At 37.5% G+C, this 24,963-nt stretch overlaps 1 protein-coding gene across 1 annotated transcript in view; it reads left to right on the top strand.

The window, feature by feature from the left end:
• LOC134693676 (dopamine beta-hydroxylase-like) overlaps positions 1-17,353 on the top strand; it is a 106,087-nt gene extending 88,734 nt beyond the window's left edge. The window contains exons 8-9 of the mRNA XM_063554568.1: positions 16,324-16,478; positions 17,231-17,353. Coding sequence (XP_063410638.1) covers positions 16,324-16,478; positions 17,231-17,332 — 257 coding nt within the window. The 3' untranslated portion in view covers positions 17,333-17,353. The remainder of the gene's footprint in view (positions 1-16,323; positions 16,479-17,230) is intronic.
• The last annotated feature ends 7,610 nt before the right edge of the window (positions 17,354-24,963 follow it).

Raw genomic sequence — 24,963 nt, 5'->3', positions numbered from 1 at the left:
AAGAAGGGGGATGGTAGGGTCACCCTACCCCAACTTTGGACCTCAAAAAAAAAAGTTCCGTAACTTTACCCACCTGGGTATTTGGGCCCAGGTAACCTTGGGCAAGTGTCTCTCATTTGTCCCTAGTGGGCAAAAAAGCTTTGCCGTAGGGAAAATTTTGTGAAGGAAAGAAGGGGGATGGTAGGGTCACCCTACCCCAACTTTGGACCTCAAAAAAAAAAGTTCCGTAACTTTACCCACCTGGGTATTTGGGCCCAGGTAACCTTGGGCAAGTGTCTCTCATTTGTCCCTAGTGGGCAAAAAAGCTTTGCCGTAGGGAAAATTTTGTGAAGGAAAGAAGGGGGATGGTAGGGTCACCCTACCCCAACTTTGGACCTCAAAAAAAAAAGTTCCGTAACTTTACCCACCTGGGTATTTGGGCCCAGGTAACCTTGGGCAAGTGTCTCTCATTTGTCCCTAGTGGGCAAAAAAGCTTTGCCGTAGGGAAAATTTTGTGAAGGAAAGAAGGGGGATGGTAGGGTCACCCTACCCCAACTTTGGACCTCAAAAAAAAAAGTTCCGTAACTTTACCCACCTGGGTATTTGGGCCCAGGTAACCTTGGGCAAGTGTCTCTCATTTGTCCCTAGTGGGCAAAAAAGCTTTGCCGTAGGGAAAATTTTGTGAAGGAAAGAAGGGGGATGGTAGGGTCACCCTACCCCAACTTTGGACCTCAAAAAAAAAAGTTCCGTAACTTTACCCACCTGGGTATTTGGGCCCAGGTAACCTTAGGCAAGTGTCTCTCATTTGTACCTAGTGGGCAAAAAAGCTTTGCCGTAGGGAAAATTTTGTGAAGGAAAGAAGGGGATGGTAGGGTCACCCTACCCCAACTTTGGACCTCAAAAAAAAAAGTTCCGTAACTTTACCCACCTGGGTATTTGGGCCCAGGTAACCTTGGGCAAGTGTCTCTCATTTGTCCCTAGTGGGCAAAAAAGCTTTGCCGTAGGGAAAATTTTGTGAAGGAAAGAAGGGGGATGGTAGGGTCACCCTACCCCAACTTTGGACCTCAAAAAAAAAAGTTCCGTAACTTTACCCACCTGGGTATTTGGGCCCAGGTAACCTTGGGCAAGTGTCTCTCATTTGTCCCTAGTGGGCAAAAAAGCTTTGCCGTAGGGAAAATTTTGTGAAGGAAAGAAGGGGGATGGTAGGGTCACCCTACCCCAACTTTGGACCTCAAAAAAAAAAGTTCCGTAACTTTACCCACCTGGGTATTTGGGCCCAGGTAACCTTAGGCAAGTGTCTCTCATTTGTACCTAGTGGGCAAAAAAGCTTTGCCGTAGGGAAAATTTTGTGAAGGAAAGAAGGGGGATGGTAGGGTCACCCTACCCCAACTTTGGACCTCAAAAAAAAAGTTCCGTAACTTTACCCACCTGGGTATTTGGGCCCAGGTAACCTTGGGCAAGTGTCTCTCATTTGTCCCTAGTGGGCAAAAAAGCTTTGCCGTAGGGAAAATTTTGTGAAGGAAAGAAGGGGGATGGTAGGGTCACCCTACCCCAACTTTGGACCTCAAAAAAAAAAGTTCCGTAACTTTACCCACCTGGGTATTTGGGCCCAGGTAACCTTGGGCAAGTGTCTCTCATTTGTCCCTAGTGGGCAAAAAAGCTTTGCCGTAGGGAAAATTTTGTGAAGGAAAGAAGGGGGATGGTAGGGTCACCCTACCCCAACTTTGGACCTCAAAAAAAAAGTTCCGTAACTTTACCCACCTGGGTATTTGGGCCCAGGTAACCTTGGGCAAGTGTCTCTCATTTGTCCCTAGTGGGCAAAAAAGCTTTGCCGTAGGGTAAATTTTGTGAAGGAAAGAAGGGGGATGGTAGGGTCACCCTACCCCAACTTTGGACCTCAAAAAAAAAAGTTCCGTAACTTTACCCACCTGGGTATTTGGGCCCAGGTAACCTTAGGCAAGTGTCTCTCATTTGTACCTAGTGGGCAAAAAAGTTTTGCCGTAGGGAAAATTTTGTGAAGGAAAGAAGGGGGATGGTAGGGTCACCCTACCCCAACTTTGGACCTCAAAAAAAAAAGTTCCGTAACTTACCCACCTGGGTATTTGGACCCAGGTAACCTTGGGCAAGTGTCTCTCATTTGTCCCTAGTGGGCAAAAAAGCTTTGCCGTAGGGAAAATTTTGTGAAGGAAAGAAGGGGGATGGTAGGGTCACCCTACCCCAACTTTGGACCTAAAAAAAAAAAGTTCCGTAACTTTACCCACCTGGGTATTTGGGCCCAGGTAACCTTGGGCAAGTGTCTCTCATTTGTCCCTAGTGGGCAAAAAAGCTTTGCCGTAGGGAAAATTTTGTGAAGGAAAGAAGGGGGATGGTAGGGTCACCCTACCCCAACTTTGGACCTCAAAAAAAAAAAGTTCCGTAACTTTACCCACCTGGGTATTTGGGCCCAGGTAACCTTGGGCAAGTGTCTCTCATTTGTCTTTAGTGGGCAAAAAAGCTTTGCCGTAGGGAAAATTTTGTGAAGGAAAGAAGGGGGATGGTAGGGTCACCCTACCCCAACTTTGGACCTCAAAAAAAAAAGTTCCGTAACTTTACCCACCTGGGTATTTGGGCCCAGGTAACCTTGGGCAAGTGTCTCTCATTTGTCCCTTGTGGGCAAAAAAGCTTTGCCGTAGGGAAAATTTTGTGAAGGAAAGAAGGGGGATGGTAGGGTCACCCTACCCCAACTTTGGACCTCAAAAAAAAAAGTTTCGGAAATTTACCCACCTGGGTATTTGGGCCCAGGTAACCTTAGGCAAGTGTCTCTCAGTTGTACCTAGTGGGCAAAAAAGCTTTGCCGTAGGGAAAATTTTGTGAAGGAAAGAAGGGGGATGGTAAGGTCACCCTACCCCAACTTTGGACCTCAAAGAAAAAGTTCCGTAACTTTACCCACCTGGGTATTTGGGCCCAGGTAACCTTGGGCAAGTGTCTCTCATTTGTACCTAGTGGGCAAAAAAGCTTTGCCGTAGGGAAAATTTTGTGAAGGAAAGAAGGGGGATGGTAGGGTCACCCTACCCCAACTTTGGACCTCAAAAAAAAAAGTTCCGTAACTTTACCCACCTGGGTATTTGGGCCCAGGTAACCTTAGGCAAGTGTCTCTCATTTGTACTAGTGGGCAAAAAAGCTTTGCCGTAGGGAAAATTTTGTGAAGGAAAGAAGGGGGATGGTAGGGTCACCCTACCCCAACTTTGGACCTCAAAAAAAAAAGTTCCGTAACTTTACCCACCTGGGTATTTGGGCCCAGGTAACCTTGGGCAAGTGTCTCTCATTTGTCCCTAGTGGGCAAAAAAGCTTTGCCGTAGGGAAAATTTTGTGAAGGAAAGAAGGGGGATGGTAGGGTCACCCTACCCCAACTTTGGACCTCAAAAAAAAAAGTTCCGTAACTTTACCCACCTGGGTATTTGGGCCCAGGTAACATTGGGCAAGTGTCTCTCATTTGTCCCTAGTGGGCAAAAAAGCTTTGCCGTAGGGAAAATTTTGTGAAGGAAAGAAGGGGGATGGTAGGGTCACCCTACCCCAACTTTGGACCTCAAAAAAAAAAGTTCCGTAACTTTACCCACCTGGGTATTTGGGCCCAGGTAACCTTGGGCAAGTGTCTCTCATTTGTCCCTAGTGGGCAAAAAAGCTTTGCCGTAGGGAAAATTTTGTGAAGGAAAGAAGGGGGATGGTAGGGTCACCCTACCCCAACTTTGGACCTCAAAAAAAAAAGTTCCGTAACTTTACCCACCTGGGTATTTGGGCCCAGGTAACCTTGGGCAAGTGTCTCTCATTTGTCCCTAGTGGGCAAAAAAGCTTTGCCGTAGGGAAAATTTTGTGAAGGAAAGAAGGGGGATGGTAGGGTCACCCTACCCCAACTTTGGACCTCAAAAAAAAAAGTTCCGTAACTTTACCCACCTGGGTATTTGGGCCCAGGTAACCTTAGGCAAGTGTCTCTCATTTGTACCTAGTGGGCAAAAAAGCTTTGCCGTAGGGAAAATTTTGTGAAGGAAAGAAGGGGATGGTAGGGTCACCCTACCCCAACTTTGGACCTCAAAAAAAAAAGTTCCGTAACTTTACCCACCTGGGTATTTGGGCCCAGGTAACCTTGGGCAAGTGTCTCTCATTTGTCCCTAGTGGGCAAAAAAGCTTTGCCGTAGGGAAAATTTTGTGAAGGAAAGAAGGGGGATGGTAGGGTCACCCTACCCCAACTTTGGACCTCAAAAAAAAAAGTTCCGTAACTTTACCCACCTGGGTATTTGGGCCCAGGTAACCTTGGGCAAGTGTCTCTCATTTGTCCCTAGTGGGCAAAAAAGCTTTGCCGTAGGGAAAATTTTGTGAAGGAAAGAAGGGGGATGGTAGGGTCACCCTACCCCAACTTTGGACCTCAAAAAAAAAAGTTCCGTAACTTTACCCACCTGGGTATTTGGGCCCAGGTAACCTTAGGCAAGTGTCTCTCATTTGTACCTAGTGGGCAAAAAAGCTTTGCCGTAGGGAAAATTTTGTGAAGGAAAGAAGGGGGATGGTAGGGTCACCCTACCCCAACTTTGGACCTCAAAAAAAAAGTTCCGTAACTTTACCCACCTGGGTATTTGGGCCCAGGTAACCTTGGGCAAGTGTCTCTCATTTGTCCCTAGTGGGCAAAAAAGCTTTGCCGTAGGGTAAATTTTGTGAAGGAAAGAAGGGGGATGGTAGGGTCACCCTACCCCAACTTTGGACCTCAAAAAAAAAAGTTCCGTAACTTTACCCACCTGGGTATTTGGGCCCAGGTAACCTTAGGCAAGTGTCTCTCATTTGTACCTAGTGGGCAAAAAAGTTTTGCCGTAGGGAAAATTTTGTGAAGGAAAGAAGGGGGATGGTAGGGTCACCCTACCCCAACTTTGGACCTCAAAAAAAAAAGTTCCGTAACTTACCCACCTGGGTATTTGGACCCAGGTAACCTTGGGCAAGTGTCTCTCATTTGTCCCTAGTGGGCAAAAAAGCTTTGCCGTAGGGAAAATTTTGTGAAGGAAAGAAGGGGGATGGTAGGGTCACCCTACCCCAACTTTGGACCTAAAAAAAAAAAGTTCCGTAACTTTACCCACCTGGGTATTTGGGCCCAGGTAACCTTGGGCAAGTGTCTCTCATTTGTCCCTAGTGGGCAAAAAAGCTTTGCCGTAGGGAAAATTTTGTGAAGGAAAGAAGGGGGATGGTAGGGTCACCCTACCCCAACTTTGGACCTCAAAAAAAAAAAGTTCCGTAACTTTACCCACCTGGGTATTTGGGCCCAGGTAACCTTGGGCAAGTGTCTCTCATTTGTCTTTAGTGGGCAAAAAAGCTTTGCCGTAGGGAAAATTTTGTGAAGGAAAGAAGGGGGATGGTAGGGTCACCCTACCCCAACTTTGGACCTCAAAAAAAAAAGTTCCGTAACTTTACCCACCTGGGTATTTGGGCCCAGGTAACCTTGGGCAAGTGTCTCTCATTTGTCCCTTGTGGGCAAAAAAGCTTTGCCGTAGGGAAAATTTTGTGAAGGAAAGAAGGGGGATGGTAGGGTCACCCTACCCCAACTTTGGACCTCAAAAAAAAAAGTTTCGGAAATTTACCCACCTGGGTATTTGGGCCCAGGTAACCTTAGGCAAGTGTCTCTCAGTTGTACCTAGTGGGCAAAAAAGCTTTGCCGTAGGGAAAATTTTGTGAAGGAAAGAAGGGGGATGGTAAGGTCACCCTACCCCAACTTTGGACCTCAAAGAAAAAGTTCCGTAACTTTACCCACCTGGGTATTTGGGCCCAGGTAACCTTGGGCAAGTGTCTCTCATTTGTACCTAGTGGGCAAAAAAGCTTTGCCGTAGGGAAAATTTTGTGAAGGAAAGAAGGGGGATGGTAGGGTCACCCTACCCCAACTTTGGACCTCAAAAAAAAAAGTTCCGTAACTTTACCCACCTGGGTATTTGGGCCCAGGTAACCTTAGGCAAGTGTCTCTCATTTGTACTAGTGGGCAAAAAAGCTTTGCCGTAGGGAAAATTTTGTGAAGGAAAGAAGGGGGATGGTAGGGTCACCCTACCCCAACTTTGGACCTCAAAAAAAAAAGTTCCGTAACTTTACCCACCTGGGTATTTGGGCCCAGGTAACCTTAGGCAAGTGTTTCTCATTTGTACCAAGTGGGCAAAAAAGCTTTGCCGTAGGGAAAATTTTGTGAAGGAAAGAAGGGGGATGGTAGGGTCACCCGACCCCAACTTTAAACCTCCGAAAAATAAATTCCGTAACTTTACCCACCTGGATCTTTGGGCCCAGGTAACCTTAGGCAACTGTCTCTCATTTGTACCTAGTGGGCAAAAAAGCTTTGCCGTAGGGACTTGGCTATGAATTAAAGAAGGGGGAGAGTAGGGTCACCCGACCCCAACTTTGGACCTCAGAAAAAGAATCCGTAACTTTACCCACCTGGATCTTTGGGCCCAGGCAAGCTTAGGCAATTGCCTATCGAGTGTACCTAGTATGGTTAAAAGCTTTGACGTAGGGACTTGGCTATGAATTAAAGAAGGGGGAGGGTAGGGTCAACCGACCCCAACTTAGGGGGTCACCCTACCACATCCGGGACTTTGCCGTAGGGAAATGTTTACGGATCATAGTTATTTTACATAGGCTTGAATCTAAATAATTTTTTGTTTAGATTAACCAAAATATTTATGTCAAATCGTTCTCGTTCTATTTGACGTGTGTCGTTTTTACATATCGCTTTTCTTATAAGAATGCAATAAATAAATTACTAGAGTGACTATTTACTTATGAATAATTCTTAGGCGAAAAGTGAATATAATGGTTATCAGCTTTTCTTTTCAATCGAATAATTTCTATAAGCTTGAAGATCTAATTGTATCGCTACACTAGTTTATTGTTACCCGTTGTTATAAATTGTTATTATTATTATTATACAGATAAAACCCATCCCTTATCAGAGAGAAAGGAGAAAGGGTTAATAGCTAAAACATTTTTTAGATTCCCGGCTTTAAAAAAAATCGTATTTAGTACACGAATAAATAATTATCTTTTGTATGTGTTAAAATGGAATAACATTTCATCTTCCTACTGGAAATTATTTGTCATCATATTTATCTATTTGTCATCATATTTATTTATTTGTCATCATATTTATAAGTACGTTTTGTGTTGTTGCAAGTCTTCGGTTCTTGGGCATGATCATGTTGGCGCGTTTTCTTATTGTTCGCTGGCTTATTGTTCGCTGGCTTGATTCACCTTATTGTTCGCTGGCTTATTGTTCGCTAGCTTGAGTCTGGTTCGTCATGTGTACCGAATGCATCGTCTGAGTACATAATAATCTGCTTATTTTCTTCTCTCCATTTTAATGAGATATTCTAGTAAAACTATAACAAGCAGAAACACCGTTAAAGTCCCATACAAATCATAGATATTTAGCATGAGGTGGAAACATATATAGACTAATGTATAACATACTTAAACGTATATGAATTGGTATAAATGTAATGTTTTGCAATACGCATATCTTCAAAGTTTACACTTGTCTTCCGCAAATACCTGTCATATTCTGTCTCAAATCTGATTTTTAACGTGTTGTTTGACTGAACAGAAACAGTTAACGGATTCACAACAAAGTGAATATTTGACATCTCTACAATTAAATCATAGCTAATAAATTAGTAATCGCTGATTTAACAAAAGAGGTATCTTAAAAATAATAAATTATTTGACAAACAATAATCGATATTGTATGAATAGAAAGGTAATATACAACCATCTCTTATAGTATCTATAATAAATATAGGCGTATCAATATCCATTTAAAATTGAATGTTTCTGCTAAGTCTATCCTTAATAATAATATCAGGCTGACCTGCTTGATCTTCAATAAAATCATTGGTCAAATTATAACCAATACAATTATCTATTATAGCTAAAATTTATAGATAATTTAAATACTCATCTTTCAAAATTTCACTGAGGCCAGGTTTGGTGGGTGATTTACTTCTGTTCACATACGGACTGCTGGACATGTAGTGTGTTTAGGACACACAAGAGTAGTATATTCCCATTTTCTTTTCTCTTCACCTGGTACTCCATCAACTGATTAGCACACTGTAACTTATCCAAGTCCTCCAAATTTCTCTCTACCACCAATAATTGCCGACTCAGTACCTCTACTTTGTTGATTTAAATTAGTTAAAACAGTTCTCAATGAAATATCGGGTTCACCTTCATAATCCAAGACTAAATTCGAACGTACTAATCGACTAACACAGCTAGAAAAATTAACGTGACCTATCGAGTAGACCCTGTCGTGCCGAATGATTTAACCGCCAAATCACACAAACCACTTAACCTAAACGCCACCTATATGGGCAGACAATTCAGAAGAAAATAATTTCATTCTAATTCATAAAATCAACCGACTGAAATTATATAAATATAGCGTCTGGGGTGATTAACCGGACTGGTCAAATATTTATAGGGGGCGTAACAAATAATTAAATATAGAACATTTCTATAAATAGCACTTCCGGTATCACCATTCTATTTAAAAACAATTAATACAAACAATTAACAGTGTAACGTTACATGTATACAAATTATGTGATTATTAAAACTGACATTTTGTAGTTGACCCTAATTTGCACAACTTGCAGATGGGCAAATTTAAAAGAACGATCGAAAACTGTAATTAATAGCGGTGGTCTCTTTTCCTGAATTTTGTGACACATGTAAAAAAAATATTTAAGAATGACAGAATTTTTTTTCGTGGGGAAAATTTGGTTGATTATATAAAGAAACAATGTAGCATGACTGTAGAGTGCCCTCATTATAACAAGGTCTGGATCAGCCACTGTTTGTGTATAGGGGGTATCACGCTCCGCTATGCGCTAAGAGAGCCCAGGGATCCGTATAGGTGGACCGTTGTACATAAAGCCATACAATATACCCTAATTTTCTGGTGAGTTATAGGTTCTCCGACATGTATCCCGAATGGCCTATAATCTAGGACCTCATATTTATATTTAGTCATTTTTTCAGTCCTGAACATTTAATACCAATATTTACCACAAGACGATAACCAAGCAACCCATAATCAATCTTTTTGTATATCATAACACACAGCGTTTAATATTCTCTTATCTTCATACTATAAAATGTCATTTTTCTATGTTTTTGTATTATAGCATACACTCTCTATTCTATGAAATATTTGCCACTTGACATTATAAGCAACCAACAGTCGGTATATTGATCTATATTGTATCCACATTAGTCTGTATTCTTTATTTTCCCCCTTTTTTCTTAGTTTTGTCTCGTTATTCTTATTTCTATAAATCCTTGTTATAATTTATGCTTTCCTTTTTATATAATCTTTCAGATATCTGACGCACTTACCTAACTCGAAAAGCACACATCAAGTTACGTTTATGGAAAGAAAAACAACTCATACAAATACTGAGATTTCAATGTAGAAAATCCTCCATAACAACTTATTACTGGCAGATCAGTGAGATCATACATCTTTTTATTTACAAAATTAACTGATCTTAAAATTGCAAACGACAGAATAGTCTGAATGTTTCACAATAATCTGTATCGCCTAATCCTTTTGGGAAGAAAACATTCAGGGACCAATCTTCACACAATACCACTTTGTCAGTCTCCGTGTCCATAAAGAAATACATAAGTTAACCAGTCATTCATGAAACCCAATCTAATACTCTTTGAATACATGTTTGAATCAATCACATGGAAAAGATGGAATGGGTTTTATCCCATACTGCATGATAACTTTAAAAAAAAATAACTGAAAAGCCGTGTATTCTCCTACTACAAACTATTATGCTGAGTTCACACGTAATACGAATTTGATTCCAATATCCATCATGTATTAACGGGCAGCTTCACAAAAATTCTCCTGTACATGTAAACCTTTATATAAAATAAGGAGATTGGTATGATTGCTGATGAGGCAACAACCTAGCAAAGTTCAAATGACATGGATGTTCGCAAAATAATCACTGCTCGGCCTTCAATATTAAGAAAACTCCATACCATATAAATAACTGAGAAGGGCCATCATGTAAATGAGATACAATTCAAACGTGAAAACTGTTAAATTTTTTAAATGATTTTTAATTTGTTTTATTTACTTAATGAATGTCTGTGTACCTTTTTCGCTTTATGGTTGCTGTCAAAATAATGTTTATACTGTGATTATAATGATTGCTGGCAGCTTCAGTAATTCAAAACAAATCTTTGAATCTTTTTTTCTTATAAAATTGGAGCTGTTTATGATACAATGAAAATTCAAGTATTATAGATTTTTTTTTAATTCTTCACATTTTACACATAATATCTGTGTCCAGAAATCTTCATTGGTTTGTCTACAAAAGAAAATAAATGTTAAAATCATATTAATTCTTGGTCACCAGCATAGCATATATGAAAAAAAAAATGTTTGGAAAAAACATCATATATAAATATACATTTTAAAATGTCTAGGTGCAAGCTGAATCCCGCTACGGCATGCAAGATTATCTCGCTGTGTTAATGACACAACCCATTGGTGGCATTGGGTTTTTTCCTGTTCTTTTGTCGGGTTGATGTCTCTTTGACACATTCCCTGTTTGTATTCTCTATCAAAATCATGCATGAACTTTTATCATCATTGAAGGCCAGACAGTTGCCTATAAGTGCTCACATCCACCTTGTTTAAACTTGTGGTGGATAACTGTCTCATTGGTATTCAAACCGCATCTTCTTATTTGTATAATGTTGACCTTTTGGTACTTTTCTCCTCAATTTTTGTTTAAGTCAACAGTATGTCCTCTTAATTATGTTGATGTTTACTTTTGGTAATGTATATCACTGGGATCAGTCACCGGTTGTTGCCTCATTGAGACCCCCTTTCTTTGATGCTGGATCTATTGTTTTGCATAAAATCGAATTTTCAGTGTTTTCCTCGTGCCATGGTTTTATTTTAAGGTTTAGAAAGCCAATTGGTATATATTCACCGACAACATTGCATGTATTCTTTTATGATTTTTTTTGAGTGTGGAAAAAATGCCTTTTAAAAGTGCAAAAAAAGTATTGTCCAGTTGACCAGTCCAGACTTTGTTTACTAATAATATATTTAAATTACTTTTTATAACAACGTGTCCCACTTCTTCTATGTTTCTATAAGCTAAATGCATTTGTTTTTTAAAAAAATCGAGCACAACTCATTTTCACCGTTTGGTGTATGTTCTATTTGAAAACGAAAACACAAATATGCATTAGGAATAAAATCACCTTTATTTAAAGTAAATTCAAATAGGAAATAAAATATAAATTACAAAATCATATCAGTATTTATTCAATCATGAATAAATACACGCTAGCACATGTACAACATTGCGCATCATTCCTTCCCCCCCCCCTTTTTTTTTACATATATATCAAAATGCGAACTCCATTATTCAGACAGATACAACAAACCTATCCCAGTGGCGGATCCAGATGGGGGTTCCGGGGGTGCGCACCCCCCTTTATTTTTGCCGATCAATGCATTTGTATCGGGACATATGTTTTGCACCCCCCCCCCCTTTGCCCTGGGTTAGCACCCCCCTTTCGAAAATTCCTGCATCCGCCCCTGTATCCTGGATGAAGTTCATATTTCATAGCACTTTTCAATAAAGTATAATAAAGTTAAAGATACTACAAATCAACCACAAAATGTATTTATAGCGTACACACGACTGTTCGAGTGGTCCCAGTCAATACAAAAATTGCCATTTATTATTATTAACTTGCTTGCGTAGCACGGACATGCATGAAAGAATATAACTACTCGGTGTTTCAGGTTGTATTTAAATTTATGTAACAGTTTGTATTGTTATATCATGACTATATCTTACCAAAGTTTGATGTGCTGTTATTTTCCTATGCGGTGATGGAAGCCATGCTGTCTGGTGTTTTCCACGACTTTTATGTCGTCACAGAAAAAATATAAATAGCTTTAAACAACAATCGGTACACTCGGGCTTTTCAATAGTTTTATCGTAATATAATTTCTTCCGAAGTCAATAACCAACTTCTTGGTTATACGTCTTGGACATTATCTTTAAATACAAGCTCAAAAATCCGATACTATTCCGAATGTCATAAATTACCATTTTCATATCACTTGTCATCCAGACGCTCTACTTTGAAAAATAAAGCGGCTGGATGATCGAGACTACTGGATGACAAGTGATATAAAAAATGGTAATTTATGACATTCGGAATAGTATCGGATTTTTTAGCTTGTATTTAAAGATAATGTCCAAGACGAATAACCAAGAAGTTGGTTATTGACTTCGGAAGAAATTATATTACGATTATACTATTGAAAAGCCCGAGTGTACCGATTGTTATTTAAAGCTATTTATATTTTTCTGTGACGACATACAAGTCGTGGAAAACACCAGACAGCATGGCTTCCATCACCGCAAAGGAAAATAACAGCACATCAAACTTTGGTAAGATATAATCATAATATAACAACACAAACTGTTACATAAATTTTAATACAACCTGAAACACTGAGTAGTTATATTCTTTCATGTATGTCCGTGCTACGCAAGCAGTTAATAATATAATAAATGGCAATTTTTGTATTGACTGGGACCACTCGAACAGTCGTGTGTACGCTATAAATACATTTTGTGGTTGATTTGTATTACCGGGTATCTTTAACTTTATAAATTTGATTGAAAGTGCTATGAAATATGAACTTCATCCAGGATAAGTTTGTTGTATCTGTCTGCAATGTATAATGGAGTACGCATTTTGATATGTGTAAAAAAAAGGGGGAGGAATGATGCGCAATGTTGTACACATTTAAAAGAGGGAAAGCAATCCAAAACCATTAGCAGAAGAAAACCAAACAAAGTATATCTAGAAGATGCCAATTTGAACATATACCAAACGGTGTAAATGATTTGTGCTCGATTTTTTAAACAAATGCATTTAGCTTAAACAAACATAGAAGAAGTGGGACACGTTGTTATAAAAAGTAGTTTAAATATACTGTTAGTAAACAAAGTCTGGACTGGTCAACTGGACAATACTTTTTTTGCACTTTTAAAAGGCATGTTTTCCATACTAAAAAAAAATCATAAAAGAAATCATACAATGTTGTCGGTGAATATATACCAATTGGCTTTCTAAACCTTAAAATAAAAACATGGCATGAGGAAAACACTGAAAATTCGATTTTATGCAAAACAATAGATCCAGCATCAATGAAAGGAGGTCTCAATGAGGCAACAACCGATGACTGATCCCAGTGATATACATTACCAAAAGTAGACATCAACATAATTAAGAGGACATACTGTTGACTTAAACAAAAGTTGAGAATAAAAGTACCAAAAGGTCAACATTATACAAATAAGAAGATGTGGTTTGAATACCAATGAAACAGTTATCCACCCCAAGTTCAAACAAGGTGGATGTGAGCACTTATAGGCAACGGTATGGCCTTCAATAATGATAACAGTTCATGCATGATTTTGATAGAGATTACAAACAGGGAATGTGTCAAAGAGACATCAACCCGACAAAAGAACAGGAAACAACCCAATGCTACCAATGGGTTGTGTCATCAACACAGCGAGATAATCTTGCATGCCGTAGCGGGATTCAGCTTGCACCAAGACATTTTAAAATGTTTATTTATATATGATGTTTTTTCCAAACATTTTGTTTTTCATATATGCTATGCTGGTGACCAAAAATTAATATGATTTTAACATTTACTTTCTTTTGTAGACAAACCAATGAAGATTTCTGGACACAGATATTATGTGTAAAATGTGAAGAATTAAAAAAATATCTATAATACTTGAATTTTCATTGTATCATAAACAGCTCCAATTTTATAAGAAAAAAATATTCAAAGATTTGTTTTGAAATACTGAAGCTGCCAGCAATCATTATAATCACAGTATAAACATTATACTGACAGCAACCATAAAGCGAAAAAAGGTACACAGACAGTCATTAAGTAAATAAAACAAAAATCAAGAATCACATTGTTGTCAGATATGTCAGAGAAATTAAACAAATCAACAATCATATAAGAAATTTAACAGTTTTCACGTTTGAATTTATCTCATTTACATGTCTGGCCCTTCTCAGTTATTTATATGGTATGGAGTTTTCTTAATATTGAAGGCCCAGCAGTGATTATATTTGCGAACATCCATGTCATTTGAACTTTGCTAGGTTGTTCTCATCAGCAATCATACCAATCTACTTATTTTATGTAAAGGTTCGCATGTACAGGAGAATTTCTGTGAAGCTGCCCTTAAATACATGATGGATATTGGAATCAAATTCGTATATAATATATTACGTGTGAACTCAGCATAATAGTTTGTAGTAGGAGAATACACTTTTCAGTTATTTTTTTTACAAGTTATGCAGTATGGGACAAATCCCATTCGATCTTTTCCATGTGATTGATTTATACATGTATTCAGAGAGTATTAAATTGGGTTTCATGAATGACTGGTTAACTTATGTATTTCCTCATGGACACGGAGACTGACAAAGTGGTATTGTGTGAACATTGGTCCCTAAATGTTTTCTTCCCAAAAGGATTAGGCGATATAGATTATTGTGAAACATTCAGACTATTCTGTCGTTTGCAATTTTAAGATCAGTTAATTTTGTAAATAAAAAGTTGGCTCATTGTATGATCTGCCAGTAATAAGTTGTTATGGAGGATTTTCTACATTGAAATCTCAGTATTTGTATGAGTTGTTTTTCTTTCCATAAACGTAACTTGATGTGTGCTTTTCGAGTTAGGTAAGTGCGTCAGATATCTGAAAGATTATATAAAAAGGAAAGCATAAATTATAACAAGGATTTACAGAAATAAGAATAACGAGACAAAAACTAAGAAAAAAGGGGGGTAAATAAAGAATACAGACTAATGTGGATACAATATAAATTGTTGGTTGCTTATAACGTCAAGTGGAAAATATTTCATAGAATAGAGAGTGTATGCTATAATACAAATATAGAAAAATGACATTTTATCGAGCATTTTATAGTATGAAGATAAGAGAATATTAAACGTGGTGTTTTATAATATAAAAATAGATTGATTTTGGGTTGCTTGGTTATCGTCTTGTGGTAAATATTGGTATTAAATGTTCAGGACTGAAAAAATGACAATAAATATAAAGATGAGGTCCTAGATTATAGGCCGTTCGGGATACATGTCGGAGAAACTATAATTCACCAGAAAATTAGGGTATATTGTATGGCTTTATGTACAACGGTCCACCTATACGGATACCTGGGCTCTCTTAGCGCATAGCGGAGCGTGATACCCCCTATACACAAACAGTGGCTGATCCAGACCTTGTTATAATGAGGGCACTCTACAGTCATGCTACATTGTTTCTTTATATAATCAACCAAATTTTTCCCACGAAAAAAAAATCTGTCTTAATTCTTAATTATTTTTTTTTTACATGTGACACAAAATTCAGGAAAAATGACCACCGCTATAAATTACAGTTTTCGATCGTTCTTTTCAATTTGCCCATCTGCAAGTTGGGCAAAATAGGGTCAACTACAAAATGTCAGTTTTAATAATCACATAACTTTTATACATGTAACGTTACACTGTTTACTGTTTGCATTAATTGTTTTTAAATAGAATGGGGATACCGGAAGTGCTATTTATAGATATGTTCTATATTTAATTATTTGTTACGCCCCCTATAAATATCTGACCAGTCCGGTTAATCACCCCAGACGCTATATTTAAATATGCGTCTGGGTTATCGAGACTAATATGTAACCAAATTATAGCGCCACCTGGAGGATAGAACTTCTTTGTGTCGCGGATCACTACAATTCCGGCCAACAATTTAAGAAGAATTTCTCCGTAGTGCATACGAGGATACGAGGCTATTGTACTGCGTAGCGAGAATGGCCGAGTAGTTACGATTGCCGATCAGCTGGGCATTTAAAATTAAGCTTCCAAGTTTGTTTTTCCTAGTTCCGGCTGACGTCAAAACACGTCCCTTTTCCCGTAAAACACATTGACTTGCGGAATTTCTACATAGGAACTGAACGTTACTAAAATAATACACAGACGAACGTAATCAATTCATACAATACCGATCTTACAATATTAACCATATTTAAACAACAATGAAAACACATAACAGGTTTATTCAAAACTCGGGGTTTATCAAAATACCGGAGAACGATCACGTACCGAAATACGATCACAACAATAGCAATAAGGAACACAATCAATAACTTTTTTTTTGTTAATTGACATCTTTTCTTTCAAATAAGAGCTTTATATGGGTGGATGTACAATGGAAATGTTTGAATCAGACTTACAGACAGACTTGATACAGGATATACAGAAGACATGTAAAGCAGACGACATGTGCGTCACTTCCTGTTCAGCGGCCATCCAGACTTTAACTGAACATCCATGCTTCAACGTAAGTATATATTATGTATTTCACTAACTCACTTCATAAAAAAAACTAGAATATTCGTTTTAAAATTTTTATTTAGTGGCTTTCAGATATTTTATGTCCTATCCATAGTTTTCAAAACGCACAGTTCACAAGTTAATTTTCAGTTTTATAAATAATGATCAATAATGCACAATAAGGCCGAGTCAATTACACTTTACTTCAGAGTTCGACTCGTAACGGGAAGAAGAAGAAGAAGATTGTTTTGATTTTTGGTGGATTAATGCCACTTTTAAGCACTGCATTTAGGCAATTTCATGGCGGCCAGTTTTTGTTGGTGGAGGAAGCCGGCGTGCCCGAAGAAAACCACAGACCTTCCATAGGAAAACTGACAATCCTGGTCAATTAAGATTGAGTCGAATACACCCGCACGAGCGGGGTTCGAACTCGAATCCTCAGTATTTACATGGCCTGTGATTACAATAGTAACTACTTATACCTATCGGCCATCGAGGCCCCTGCACAATTAGAAAGCAGTTCCAAAAGATAACACCACACTCCGGCGTAATTTTAAATAGATGTTATATTTTGGCACATTTCGGTTCGAAAATAATACCAGATTGTTTACAAAACTTTTCATGAAAACCATTATTCTAGCTAATAGGCATTGAAGTATTATTTTTATTAAATAGATAGTATTTCTAAAATTTGATATCAATAAAATTGTGTTGTGAACAATGATAAGTACTTAGATTTGTAAATTTATATTTTTACAGGGACGATTTAAAGACTACTCAGTAAGGTTATTTCCACCTAAAATCCCCGGTTGGAATGCTGTAATGGACTTGTTAGAAAGACACTACAAGTCTTGCTCCTAATAAACCAATCACACTCTTTGATACTGGTTTCGTTTTTTGTGCCTAGAGAATTTGATAAGGATAGAAAATGTAAACAAAAGATGCATTTCAAAAAATAAGAAAGTATTGAAACAATATATATAAACGAGGGTCTGCCTGTGTCATTTCTGTCCTCTTAAAAAAAATGTTCATAATTCCTATTCTGTATATTAAAGCTCTCGACTTTTTTTTTTTGTTTGTCTGTATTTTTCTCTAGTATCTTTATTTTTTAGTCTCTTACAGTCTGTCTGTATGGCCTTTATTTAAAATATACTTCTCTGTTTTGTAAAACTCATATATAAAAGGAGACACCCGGTAGTTAACATAAAACAACAACCAAACAACAAAACGAAGTTTAGAAAACATCATTTATTCACACATGTTAAATAATGATTGATTCTAATATGACGTGCTTCTTTCGCTTTGTGAATGAACCCATGCTCTAAATACAATAAAAATTGTTCGCACATGCGTATATTGACTACTGCAGAATAATCAATTTTATCAAATTATAATTTGTATAAGGTTTTTGTACAAGTTATTCGTTTTTTGACACACACCTTCTTGTACCAGGTAATACAGGTTTATCTTCTAAAATGTACTAGTACATAAATAAGGCCGTTAGTTTTCTCGTTTGAATTGTTTTACATTGTAATTTTGGGCCTTTTATAGCTGACTATGTGGTATGAGCTTTGGTCATAGTTGAAGGCGGTACGGTGACCTATTGTTGTTAATTTTTGTGTCATTTTGGTCTCTTGTGGGCAGTTGTTTCATTGGCATTCATACCACATCTTCTTTTTTAAAATTAGCTTTGATTATGAGTTTTGGACAAGGATTATTTTATCTAAGCGGGAAAACGTATTATATACCATCGACAGTGAATGTGTACATAATCAAGAAAGATTATAGTCCAGTTTCTTGTCAGTATTTTCCTGTATATATATGAGGGGGGGGGGGTTAACTGTTATGCTGTTATGGGGCAATTTAATTCTTTGTTATCTGTTTTATATTTTAATAATATATTTGCTGTTAGCTAGTATTGTCTTATTCTTTGTTAGCTGTTATTGGGCTTTTAGTTTTTTTTGTTATCTGTCATTGTGATAATGTATTTGCTGTTAACTGTTATTGAAAATATGTTAGCATTTTTTTTTGACAGCCAATATTTGGTAAAAATTGAAGATCATTGGACATTGGGGTCTACCACTACTAATATGTTTGTCCCGTATTCAGAGAAGGATTCCATTAACATTTATCTTACCTCCTATACATATCTAGGAATGTGATTGGTTAAAAGCGCCCTCGTGAAGACCATGTATATTTGATTAAGTTAGTAGGAAGGCGGGACTTATCTCAAACACGGTTAGTAGTGAGTTACGTCCCTTTATATTCCATATAAGGTAGTAGGGAGGCGGGTGTATTTCATACACGGTTAGTAGTGGTATTACGTCCCTTTATAAAAACAAAACGGTACTGAGAAAAAAATCGTAAAGGTTTCAACAGACGAAGAAACTGATGATTAAGATTGAAATAAATTCATATAACACATTTAACCCTCACAAGATGTTATTGTTGGTATCTGTTTTTGTAGGACTTATGGTGTACCATTTGGTTCAAAAGATATTTTTATCGGTTAACCGCCATTTTTATCGGTTAATCGCTATTTTTATCGATTAACCGCTACTTGTATGTCGATTAACCGCTAATTTTATCGGTTAACCGCTATTTATACCGATTAATCGCTTTTTATATGTCGGTTAACCGCTATTTTTATCGGTTAACCGCTATTTCTTAGTGTTAATAACTTCTAATTAATCGTCTATGCACAAAACAAATAATTATTAGAAATAAGTAAGTGATTGATGGAGGAGGTTTATCGCTTAAACTGTTAACACAGTAAATTTTAATTGCTTACTCCTCCCATTTCGGTTAATTAAAATTATTTGAAGAACGCCCACAAGTTCCGATCGTTGAGCACGTGGCAATATTATAGCACATAACACTATATCGCACGCCAGTAATCTTTATTTTATTTATGACAAAATGGATTGTTTTGCATGAATTAATCACCAAAAATGGATTCATTTACCTATCAGCTTCCCCTCTTCTCCCACCCTACCTCCTTTTTATATTTACGCCGACATAAACACACGGTAAACGCTTTTCTGGTGGAAGAATTTCCCCTCTCAATTCCTTAATATCATAATTTCTAGATCGATTTGTGCATTATTGTTGGTTGGTTAATTCTCTATATAATATTAATCGCTAGTTGTTTTGGGCTTCTTAACCATCTTTAACGCTTCCAAAGGATACGTAAGACGCAGAAATTAACAACTATAGGACATCTTCAACAATGAGTTAAATCCATACTGCATAGTCCGTTATATAAGGCATCGAAATGACAAACGTAAAACAATTCAAACGAAAAAACTCACGATCTAATTGATGTACAAAATAATGAACGAAAAACAAAACTATAACACAGCAATAAAAAGTAAAAAAAAAATATTGGATGACAATAAAGTGGAATGTGCCAGGGGCGGATGCAGGAATTTTCGAAAGGGGGGGTGCTAACCCAGGGCAAAAGGGGGGGGGGGTGCAAAACATATGTCCCGATACAAATGCATTGATCGGCAAAAATAAAGGGGGGGTGCGCACCCCCGGAACCCCCCCTCTGGATCCGCCACTGTGTGCCATGGGAGTTTACAAAAGATTTTAAGGCACAAGTAACACGATACCGAATTGCATATCTCCCGATTTTTTTAAATGTTTTGCTTACTTTTTGACTTTATCGGAATATGAAATACAAAATAGAGGTCACAATTTTTGTTTTCTTGTAATTTTCATCGGAAACTTAAATTTATGCTAGGTTCAACTGCGGATCAGATCAATTCGATGATCCCTATTGTCCAAAATTCCCCCACCAAGCGAAACCAAAATATTGATCAGGTCTGTTTACGACTTCTACCCGACTGTTATTCGACTGCACACGACTTTAACTCGACCATTCACGACTCCTACTCGATCACTAATTGATTAAATATTCGATAATTCCGACAATTCACGATCTCTACACGATCTTTACTCGACTAGTTAGACCAAATAAACTACACTCGATCACAGTTTGATCTCTACCAAACCAGATCGACCGGATCGTATAGATAGTCGTTGGGATAGTCTGGAATTAGTCGGGTATATACAAATTTTATATAAAAATATCATCTTTTTTTTATGCGACGCCGCAGCGTAGGGGTCATTAAGACTTATACCGGGTCCACACTATAAAATTTATACCTCAGCTTTACTACACATACAAGTGAAGAAACGACAAAAATGACGCCTACCAAATTCGAACTTGATCTGTGTTTTATGATAATAAGTTGTGTTTACGTTTCATAAAATTTGATTGAGGCTAAACAAAATTAGAGAACGGAAACTAATTGTGAGGACGTACGTAGAAGGCGTAGACAGCAACAGATGCCGAGACGTCTAGGTGAGGAAGTGTGTAACACGGCGACCACTGTGTGGGTAGCATCAGAGACTTGCAGGAGTTCGACAAAAAGGACCGCAAGGGTTGAAAAACTTCTTCAGAATCTAAGCTGATATTTTTGGGTGTTTAACTGGTCTTTAAACTTGAAAATGACACCACAAAATGAGATTTGTCACTAGATTAGTACTTATACATAAATTTGACCATTCCCTTTTCCTTACTTTTTTAACATATGAAGCTTGCTGTTTGTATCATTTATATGCAAATATGTATGTGTGTATCCTTGGCAATTAACTATTGGCTAAAAACTATTGTAGAAAGGTGATAATGCTGTCATATATTTCCCAAAAATTGACCAGAAGTAGACTTGTAATCCCCTGGAGTGAAACCTTTTCTGAAACTTTTTACGTATACCTATCAATAGATCAAAACAAAATCAGTTGTCTTTCGTCTTATTTTCTGTTAAATTGCGTCAAAAAGTTCGTTTGTACGGTGACAGATAGCTGTTCATTTCTGTATCATTTGGTGTCATGTGGAGAGTTACCTCATTGGCAATCATACCTGATCTTATTTTTATACTACACAACAGTCAAACAGAAAATAGTTTATAAAACAGGTAAACCCAACCTTGCAGGCTATATTAGTCATTAGCATTATCATAATGACTTTTTATTGCACAATAACTTTCATATCTGAAAAAAAAACAAGGGACTAAAATGCAGAATCTATTTCCCTTCCAGAACACCTGCACGAGATAGTCCCATGTGTTGTAAGGTTTCGTGTTGCTAATTAATTTTAAGCTTTCTATGTTGTGTTATGTTGACTTCTGCATGTTTGTCTTTTCGTCGTTTTTCGTTTTTCTCAATGGCTGTGTCGGTATTTTCGACCTTTCAGTTTGATTGTTTGAGTGAAAATATATTTTTGCATTAGCAATGATATGAGAGTTATTTAGATCTGCAAACATTTTTACTGAATCGTGTAGCAATCATGTGTACTCGTATATGGCCAAGTAAAGTTCGAAGAGATGTCGAATGTGGTCGCGTAGAGATCGGGTATTGGTTGATTTGGTCTGGGGTCAAAATAATAGAGGTCGCAGTGATCTAAGCAATCGGGCATCGGTCGAGTAAATCTGGACCACAGATCAAACATGTTGGCGTTGATCAGGAAATGATCTGATACTAATTGAGCAAAGGTCGAGATGATCGAGTAATGATCGGTAAAATATTTGTATTCCACCCAAACTCGATCTTTACACGATCATTTCCCGATCAATTCGACCGTTACTCGACGAATAGTCGATTTCTTCTTGTGTATATCATTTTATTCTGGTATCACCTAAGTTGAACAAAGGTATACAGAAAATAATATTAATTAACATTAAATTGCATTGTACCTTTGTCGAGGAAGCATTAAATATGAGTGACTGGCTTCTCGATCCTTACTCGAATGTTTTTAACATGTCAAAAATTATCGGGTAGAATAGATCAGGCCTGTTTACGACTTCTTCCCGACCGCAATCCTACTGTACAAGATTTTAACTCGACAATTCACGACTTCTTAATGACTACATCACGACTCCCAACCCAAATACCACTAGAATAAACATTCGACCATAAGACGAATTCACAATCTATACAAGATCTCTAAAAGATCCTTACTCCACTAGCTAGAACAAGTCAACAAAGCTCGAACTCAACCCGATCTCGACCAGAATTAATAGACTTGATCGTAAAGGAGTCGTAGGGATATCCGGGAATTGGTCGAGTATGTACAATTTCATTAGAAAAAAAGTTAGATTGTCTTATGCCCCACTGAAACAAATGAGACATTTAGTGTTACACTTGTCAACCCATTCGTCCGTACGTCTGTCCATTCCACCTATTAGTTTCCGTTTTCTAACTTTGGTTTGCCTCTTTTAACCTGAGGCTAATGTTATGAAACTCATACACACTGCTTATCACTAGTATTCTAATCAAATATCACAGATTAAATATCGTTATATGCGAACGGGGACTAAAGCGTCAGGATAAAGTGCACAAAGGACTCTCATACACTGTACTGCAACTACAAAGGATTATTCCCAGTCACACTATTGGGGCCTCGTTGACGCATATTTCAAGTTTATATGGTACAGATATGGAAGGGCGTCTGACTCTTCAACCATTCTGAATAAAGGACTTTAATTGAGGAACTAGAAACACCCACTTCCCGGCGTTATGGAGAACACTCATACCGGTACCTCATGATTGAATATGATGCATTACTATTGAGATCTGGATGAAGCTGTACTCCAGAGATATCAAAACCTAGACTATCTTATGCACTATTTCAAAATGCCAGCAGGTTAAGTTGAGTGGCAGGAGAGTATGATTTTGTTCATCAGTGCTATTGTAGAGCTTGTTATAGTTTTATCGTTAAACCACTGGTGTAGTTATTTAAGTATGGCATCTTGTTTTCATGTGTTATAAAATTGTCAAGATTGATTTTAAAATAATGGTAATTATGCCTTGTTTTGTTTAAAATTGTACTAAAGCTTTGGTAGATGTTTTGCCTTTTTTTACGTTTCAAAAATGATTCGGAACGTTTGTATTTAGTTATATATTAGATTTACTGCTCTTTTCTTGAAAATGACACCACTAAATGAGACTTGTCACCGGATTGGTACTTATGCAATATGACGGGTGCAATGTGTATTTGGTGGCTTTCGTGTTGGTAAGATTTTAGTTATAATGAGTTGTGGACTGTTGTTTGTCTTGTCGTAGTTTTTAGCTTTATTTCATGGCTGGGTCGGTTTGTTCTTGACCTCTGGGTGTGATTGTTTGTTTGGTATATTTCCCTCTGTTAAAGTACAGCTAAGTACTGTACACGGTGAATTTTTGCGGATTTCATTTTCGTACATTTCAAAATAACAAGGACAATATATTCTTGCAGGAAAATTTATGAGAGTTAATTAGATCTACACATCCTTTTATAGAAACTTGTAGCAGCATCGTATATAACCGATTAGAGATCGAAAAGTTGTTGCGTTTGGTCGAATAGAGATCGGGTATTGGTCGAGTCGGTCTGGGATAAAAAAAAAAAAAATAATATAGTAGTAGTCACAGTGATCGATAAGTTGATGTTGGTTGAGAAACGATCGGATTTTGGTCGAACAAAGGTCATGATGATCGAATACTGATTGTTCAAATATTTGTATTAAGACCAAACTCGATCCCTTTACGATCCTTTTTCGATCAAATCAATCGCTACTCGGCGAAACTCCGATCTCTACCCGAGTGACTGGCTTCTCGATGCTTACTCGAAAGAATTTGGCACGTCAAAAACTCTCTGAAAGAAAGTCAGATCGATGACGAGTAAGGAAGACCGAACCGAACATTATTGTCGAACTAGCAAGACCAGTCTCCCGATCACTTAATCTGTCTTGATCGGAATTGATATAGTTGGTCTGATCGGCAGTGCATGTCAACCTAGCTTTAGCTTTAAAAATACTAGACTTCTGTGTTACTTAATTAAATTTTCATCAAGAAAATGACCTTTAGTTGTCATATACCACCATTTCAAAACCAAATTCAACTAAATTGTTGAATTAAACAGCTTTGCATAAAGTTTAACCTATAGAAACCATATATATCCCGCATTTTTCGTGTATAATTTGTTATGCCAATTCATAGCCAATGTTTAAATCTTTAAGAGACAGATGCCGAATCACTAACGACCGAAAACAAACCCTAGGACAGTGTGAGAACCTTGACACATTAGCACATTTACCCTAAAGTCTTAATGCAAATCAATTGACTAAACATTTGTGGCTAAATTATATCATCTTATAATTATTTTGCATATTTTGTATCCCTCATTTTTTTACAGAGCAACAACATCAAAAGAGCTATATAAATGTTCGTGAGATTCGGGCTCGATGATGTTAAAATTGGCCTAGAGAGTATTTTCATAGATTGAAATGATTTCCGTACATACATATTTTATTATCATGCATAAAACGATGCAACCTTGCGTCCAATGTCGTCTGATACAGAGGCGGATTTAGGGATTTTGGGGAAAAATGGTTGCTTATATAGGGAATCACTGAAGCGTGACTGGAGCGGCCCCCCTCTTAGGTCAGTCAGTA

Source organism: Mytilus trossulus, chromosome 12 (assembly GCF_036588685.1).
Source record: "Mytilus trossulus isolate FHL-02 chromosome 12, PNRI_Mtr1.1.1.hap1, whole genome shotgun sequence".
NCBI classification, from domain to species: Eukaryota; Metazoa; Mollusca; class Bivalvia; order Mytilida; family Mytilidae; genus Mytilus; species Mytilus trossulus.
This window is presented reverse-complemented; position numbering and strand designations above follow the sequence as displayed.